The sequence below is a fragment of the Quercus lobata genome, chromosome 10 (assembly GCF_001633185.2).
Source record: "Quercus lobata isolate SW786 chromosome 10, ValleyOak3.0 Primary Assembly, whole genome shotgun sequence".
In the NCBI taxonomy this organism is placed as follows: Eukaryota; Viridiplantae; Streptophyta; class Magnoliopsida; order Fagales; family Fagaceae; genus Quercus; species Quercus lobata.
In genome coordinates this window covers 14626927-14633541 of record NC_044913.1, presented here as the reverse complement: position 1 = coordinate 14633541, position 6615 = coordinate 14626927, and the positions used below count along the sequence as shown (strand labels likewise).

General features: G+C 35.0%; 1 protein-coding gene across 1 annotated transcript; it reads left to right on the top strand.

Annotated features, from left to right (window-relative positions):
- The first annotated feature begins 1382 nt into the window (after positions 1–1382).
- Positions 1383–6371, top strand: LOC115963515 (HIPL1 protein). The gene is made up of 7 exons (XM_031082527.1): positions 1383–2370; positions 2525–2682; positions 3103–3900; positions 3978–4194; positions 4649–4827; positions 5343–5584; positions 5761–6371. Exons 1-7 carry the CDS (start codon positions 2280–2282, stop codon positions 6158–6160), a joined length of 2085 nt encoding a protein of 694 aa, XP_030938387.1. The 5' UTR covers positions 1383–2279; the 3' UTR covers positions 6161–6371.
- Positions 6372–6615: the final 244 nt, after the last annotated feature.

The window sequence follows — 6615 nt, the reverse complement described above, 5'->3', positions numbered from 1 at the left end:
TCATATCACAACATAAATATACAGCACCGCTTTTTTTTTTTTTTCTTTTTTTTAAGTAAATAAATAGCGCCACTTGTATTTTTAATATTTAAATTAGAAATAAATCTTACCCAACAAATTAGAAATACATATAGATTAATATTAAAAAAAAATTAATCAACAATCAATCTTAATTCGAGTTTTAAATGTCTTAACACAAACTACATTTCGAATCAAATTCGTATATTCTTAAATCCGACCAATGGACATCCTAGACTTGAGATGTTGGGATTTTCCTTCCTTTTTTTTTTTTTTAAGACAAAAGTTGGAATCTTCTTTTTATTCATTACCACTACACGGGTTCACTAGTTTTCTATGTAGCCAGTCATGTTACCTATTTTTATAATATTCAACAATATTTTATTAACGGACTCTCTAAAATAATTCACTTAGCTTTAAAAAATCCTATTAGAAAATTTTTATGGTAAAAAAATAAACTAATTTTTTTAATAAGTTTTTTATATTTCTCTTAAAAGTGAAATTAATATTCTTCTAAAATAATTATAAAAAAAATACTCTTCTAAAATACTTCGTTAACAAATGTCTTAAAGATATAGATGACAATTACGTATAATATAATTTGTCTTACTATCATATGACATTTTAACTCTTTTTGTTTGTTCCTTTAAAAAAATAAATAATAATTAAATAAATAAATAAAGAATCTTAGGCTACACTAAAAAAAATAAATAAATAAAAACAAAAACAAAACAGGGGACACAGTTTTAAGCCCACAAAACATGGAATCTTTTATTCTTGTACGCAATATCCTGGAATATTGACTTTTACAATGTTACATGCTAGAGTCAGGCTCAGTCAAAAACAGATAAGTAAAGCAGGAACAGGCATTTCTGGAAGTACAAAACTTGTTCCAATCTCCCATGGGGTCCACTCTCACTACCAGTTGATTCCTTTCCTCAAAGTTCATCTCAATAATATGTTTTTTTTTTTTTTTAGGTGTAAAGAGGAGATAATTAGATTAGATTAAACAGAAACAGTTACACTCCGAGTGGTTCGGGTATTCAAAACACCATTAGCATCGTTAACCACAACCGTCTGATTGGTAATTGGTCAATGGTAATCTCTGAAAAAACACACACACACACACACACTTTTGTTTTCTATGTTTTCAGAAAACAGTTTTCAGGAAATAAATCAAGCCAAGAAGTCCCTTTTTCACTTTCTGCCCCTATTTTCAGCCATTATTACAGAGACATTTCACTAAACACACGTGACTGTGAGTAGACCTTGACCTGGTGATTATTCTATTCTTTTTGCGCCAGAAAACATTATCTAACATTTATGTCAAGCATGTGATGTCTCTTTTCTTTATCTAGAAGGGCTCTAGTTTTAGTTAAAACTAATATTTCCATTATTGAGCAAAAAAAGCTAATGTTTCCATTCATATCTTTGTTAGTGTGTCATATTATTGGTATCACAGTCATTGCTGGACCCCTCTCTTTTCAGCTTCTTTTTCCTTTTATGTTAATGCAAGTGGGATTTCGACTTTTCGTTCATAGTTGAATTTTGGTCTAGTTTTTAGGCTTGTCCTTTGGGGTAGGTTGAAAACGCTGAACCCATAAAAGAGAAATCAATGTGAGCACAGAACCATCGAACCAACCAAGATCTCTGCAAGTTGTTCATTTGGGAAAACCAATGGTTTTCTTCTCAACCACTACCATTATTTTAAATCCTTTGAATAAAGAATTCATGAAAGTCAACTATACAAACCGTTCTAGTTTCTGTCTCTATCCTTTACCTTTTTTATTCTTTTTTTGGATCAGGCTATTGCATAAATCTTTTAATATAAAGGGTTTTTTTTTTTTTTAATTTATCAATTTGAAAAGAAATTTGTAAAAAAATTTCTTCTGGAAGCTGCAGTTAACCCAGAGAGAGAGAGAGAGAGAGAGAGAGAGTTGAAAATTATTGTGGATGCTGAGAGAGATAAGTTGGAAATGGTATGTAAAATATGTGAGAGAGATAGAGAGAGAGACTTGAAAATGAATTCCCCCCACAAAGTCAAAGATAGGATGTGTAGATGGGCCAATAGTTAACTGAAAGATACAGAGAAGTTGGTAATGGGCAGCATGTTCAAGAGCCAGCAAACCTTCTCTTTGTATATAATCTGCCATTAATTTTTGGAAGTCATTCATGTTCTACTGCTGCTTTAGACTCTCAAGCAGATTCAAGGGAGGGATGTTATAGTAGAATATCTGCTTTTTGTCTATTTGTTTGCTGAGATGGGTCGCCTTCTTGCTAGTGCCCTCCTATTTTGTAGCTTGCTGCTGCTTTTCGATGCTTCCTTTTCACATCCCTTATGCATTGATTCAAGTGGGTTTAATTTCCTTTCATACTTGTTCCCCCTCTCTTTTTCTGCAGTTAAATTTTGCAGGTTTTTTTTTTTTTTTCCTTCCAGTGCCTTATGTTTAAGAATCTATTTCAATTCTGAACTGACTTGTCATTTCTACTGATTTAATTGGTGAAGCGGCACCCTTAAGCCTGAACACCACACTGAAGTTTTGTTCTTACAATGCGAGCTCATGCTGCAACTCCACAGAGGATTTAGAATTACAGAAGCAATTCGTAGCAATGAATATTTCTGATTCTAGATGTGCTTCTGTTATGAAATCAATACTTTGTGCGGTAAGAAGTTCTTAATTTTTTTTTTTTTTTTTTTAAATTTCCAAGTTTCAGATTTTAGGTAGGTGGAGCATGATGTATTTGTTTCCGTTTCAATGCCAAATATATAGGTTGTTTGGATGAATAGATGTTGTCAACTTGACATTTATAAGAACTGTACTTTAATCTCCTCCAGTTGCCGCATGTGTAATACATATTTGATTTTTGCATTTGTAAGGAAATGGTTTTCAATTTAGCTACCTTTTATGAAGGTCTTGCTGAAGTTTGAGTTAAATATTAGCATATCTTTTAGGCAAATTAGCTCGTAAACATACTAAATGATTGAATCTTCTCTTTGTTGTTGTATGTGCCATTTTTCAAATGTTCTAAACACAGATGTATGAATTATGATGTGTTTCAATTCTTTGTTATCATGGTGCGTAGAGATGCGATCCATTTTCAGCTGAGCTATTTACAATTGGTTCTACACCCCGACCAGTTCCTATACTTTGCAATTCCACTATTTCAGCAAATTCGTCCCAATCTAGCCAAGCAGCGAATAACTTCTGCTCTAATGTATGGGATACATGCCAAAATGTGTCTTTCATGAAGTCTCCATTTGCCCCTTCACTAAAAGGTCAAGCTGGATTACCAGTCAATTCCAATTTTAGCAAACTTACTGACTTGTGGCAGTCTAAAACTGATTTTTGCAATGCATTTGGTGGAGCTTCTAGTACTGCATCAGTATGTTTTGATGGTCAACCTGTTATGCTAAATAACACCGAAATTCCTAGCCCCCCACTTGGCTTGTGTCTTGAGAAGATAGGGAATGGATCTTACCTCAGTATGGCTGCTCATCCTGATGGGTCAAACCGTGCATTTTTTGGTAGCCAACAAGGAAAGATATGGTTAGCAACTATTCCTGATCAGGAATCGGGAGGAGCATTAAGGCTTGATGAATCCAATCCTTTTGTAGATCTAACTGATGAAGTATATTTTGATACTCAATTTGGTATGATGGGTATTGCATTTCATCCAAACTTTGCACAAAACGGGCGATTCTTTGCTTCGTTTAATTGTGATAAGGCTAAGTGGTCCGGATGTACTGGAAGATGTTCATGTAACTCAGATGTCAATTGTGATCCTTCAAAGCTAGGAACTGATAATGGTGCCCAGCCATGCCAGTATCAAAATGTTGTTGCGGAGTATACTGCTAATGGTACTGCATCCCAGCCTTCCTTGGTACAAATCTCTAAACACTGAATTTTTCCATTTTTATTTAACTCAAATGATTAGAAATGACTTCATCTTTTTCCCAGGCAACAAGTGCCAAGCCAACTGAAGTGAGTAGGATATTTACTATGGGCCTTCCATTTACATCTCATCACGGAGGGCAGATACTCTTTGGACCTGCTGATGGATATTTATACTTCATGATGGGAGATGGTGGTGGTACAGGCGATCCTTACAATTTTTCCCAAAACAAGAAATCATTGCTTGGCAAAATTTTGAGGCTCGATGTTGATAACGTACCAAGTGAGTATCAGCAGAGAATGTTGGTGCATATAGTTTTATTTATTTATTATTATTATTATTTATTTAAATTTCTTTTACTTATTCAATCTGCTGCCTTCTTCATATCTTCCTACCTGTGAATGGTTACTTATCTCACATCTCTGTAAGTACTCTTTTTGTTCAAAGCATCACTTCACTGCCTACCTTGCTTGCTCTCTCCAATTTTTACTAGGAACTAAAAGGACTATGTGAAAGATCTGTCTTCTCTATTGACTCTGTGCTGATCAATCAGAAAAAGGGGAAAAGTAAAAGGAAAAAAAATTGAAATTCTGAAACCATGATTATAAATATAATTGTCCTAGACATGATATTTTCTCAATGGAGGAGTGTAAATAGGAGCTGTTTCACTTGCATAGTTTAAGTGGTACTTTGCATTTTTTTTTTCTCACTCTTGTCCATTGCACTGTCTTTTCAGGTGCTGCAGAAATTGCCAAACTCAATCTGTGGGGAAACTATTCTATCCCCAAAGATAATCCTTATGAGGAAGATACAGGCTTGCAGCCTGAAATATGGGCTTATGGATTAAGAAATCCTTGGCGCTGTAGTTTTGATTCTGAAAGGCCTTCCTACTTTATGTGTGCTGATGTTGGGCAGGTTTGAGATATTTCTCTCTCAAGTTTAAATAGTATCTGACTGGCCATTATTATGCTACCATTATTCAACATATATATAAAAGAGATACAATTTTATGAAGCATCTGGTAGGATTTCCTCACAAAAATATGACTGTGACCAGCCTTTTTTGAAAAATGCCCTTGATTAATTAATTACACTGTCTTGCTTGCATCAAGTACATCTCACACTGCCACAGATTAATATTTAGGTCTCTTTTACCAATGGTTTCATATGAATTTACAAAGATGTCAGAAAGTTGATGTCTTTTTTTCATTCTCTATTTTGCATTCGAGGTAGAATTTGAAGTGAGTCCATTGTGTTTCTAGAGTAAGGACATTTCAATTTCAGCAATTGCTTCATTTTCTTTCTGCTATTGTGGTGATGCTTATGCATCTTCATTTCATTATGAACTTGCATGTTCAGAGGCCATGAAATAAGAAACAACCCCAAGACCACTTGTTTCTGAACATATATGACACTTTTGATTACCTACAGGATCGATATGAGGAGGTGGATATCATCACCAAGGATGGAAACTATGGCTGGCGTGTTTATGAGGGCCCCCTTCTTTACACTCCTCCAGATTCACCTGGTGGAAATACAACTCCAAGTTCCATAAGCCCAATTTTTCCTGTGATGGGATATACCCATTCTGATGTAAACCAGAAGGAAGGGTCAGCATCAATCACAGGGGGCTATTTCTATCGGTCTATGACTGATCCTTGTATGTACGGAAGGTAAATGAGCTCTTTTTTCATTCTATGTATATATGACAAGTTGAAGAACTGACCATGCTGATAATCTACAAAAGCTATCAACCAAAAAAGAATGAAGATTTATTCTTGGGACTACCATGCTGATCCTTGCAATAATATTGATCCTTGCTAACAACTCGCTCAATCATTATTTTCAGGTACTTATATGCAGATTTGTATGCAACTGCCCTATGGGCTGGCATAGAGAATCCAGTAGACAGTGGGAATTTTAGCAGTAGTAAAATTCCCTTCAGCTGTGCAGCTGACTCTCCTCTACAATGCAGTTCCCTGCCAGGAAGTTCTCTTCCAGCTTTGGGTTACATTTACTCATTCGGGGAGGACAACCGGAAGGATATTTATCTCCTTGCCAGCAGTGGTGTTTACAGAGTCGTTCGTCCTAGCCGTTGTAATTACACTTGTTCAAAGGAAAATGTTACTAGTCTTGCAAGTCCAAGTCCTTCTTCTCCGAAATCTCATGCAAGCCAGTTGATTGACCCATGTAACAATGTAGTCCTCCTATTCTCTTCTTTGTTATTGCTTTTGCTTGGTTTTGTCTAGTATTTTGCAATATCTGCATGTTATTTATAAAGAGGGGGTGTTCGTTGCAATGGCTTGTGAATCTTTTTGTACTATGTAACCATTTTTTCTTTCCTTTTAAGCTTTTGTTTATGGGGACTGACAAGATGAAAACTGAAGTGCTTTTACGTTTTTTCTATTAATTATGTCAAGTTTTCTGGCAGAGTTAAATCCTCTGTAGTTCAATAGCAAAGCTGTGGAGTATACAGAAATGTTTGCAGGAAAGGAGATTCTTATAATGATTATAAATCTGAAGCAACTTGGAATAAGTATATTCTATTTTCATCAACATTTAAAGTGACATGAATTGCAGATATCCAATAACTATATAGCCTGTATCAAGTAAAACTACAAAACAAATTTTCATAGCAACTTGACATGATTTCACACCCCATCTTTGAAGAACAGCGGCATACACTGAACAATAAATTCAAGGG

What these genes read in the sequence shown, in the direction of transcription:
- LOC115963515 (XM_031082527.1), top strand. Translation starts at nt 2,280, where the DNA reads ATGGGTCGCCTTCTTGCTAGTGCCCTCCTATTTTGTAGCTTGCTGCTG. An exon ending in TCCCTTATGCATTGATTCAA is followed by an intron (nt 2,371 to 2,524) that starts GTGGGTTTAATT and finishes TAATTGGTGAAG; the next exon opens with CGGCACCCTTAAGCCTGAAC. An exon ending in TGAAATCAATACTTTGTGCG is followed by an intron (nt 2,683 to 3,102) that starts GTAAGAAGTTCT and finishes CATGGTGCGTAG; the next exon opens with AGATGCGATCCATTTTCAGC.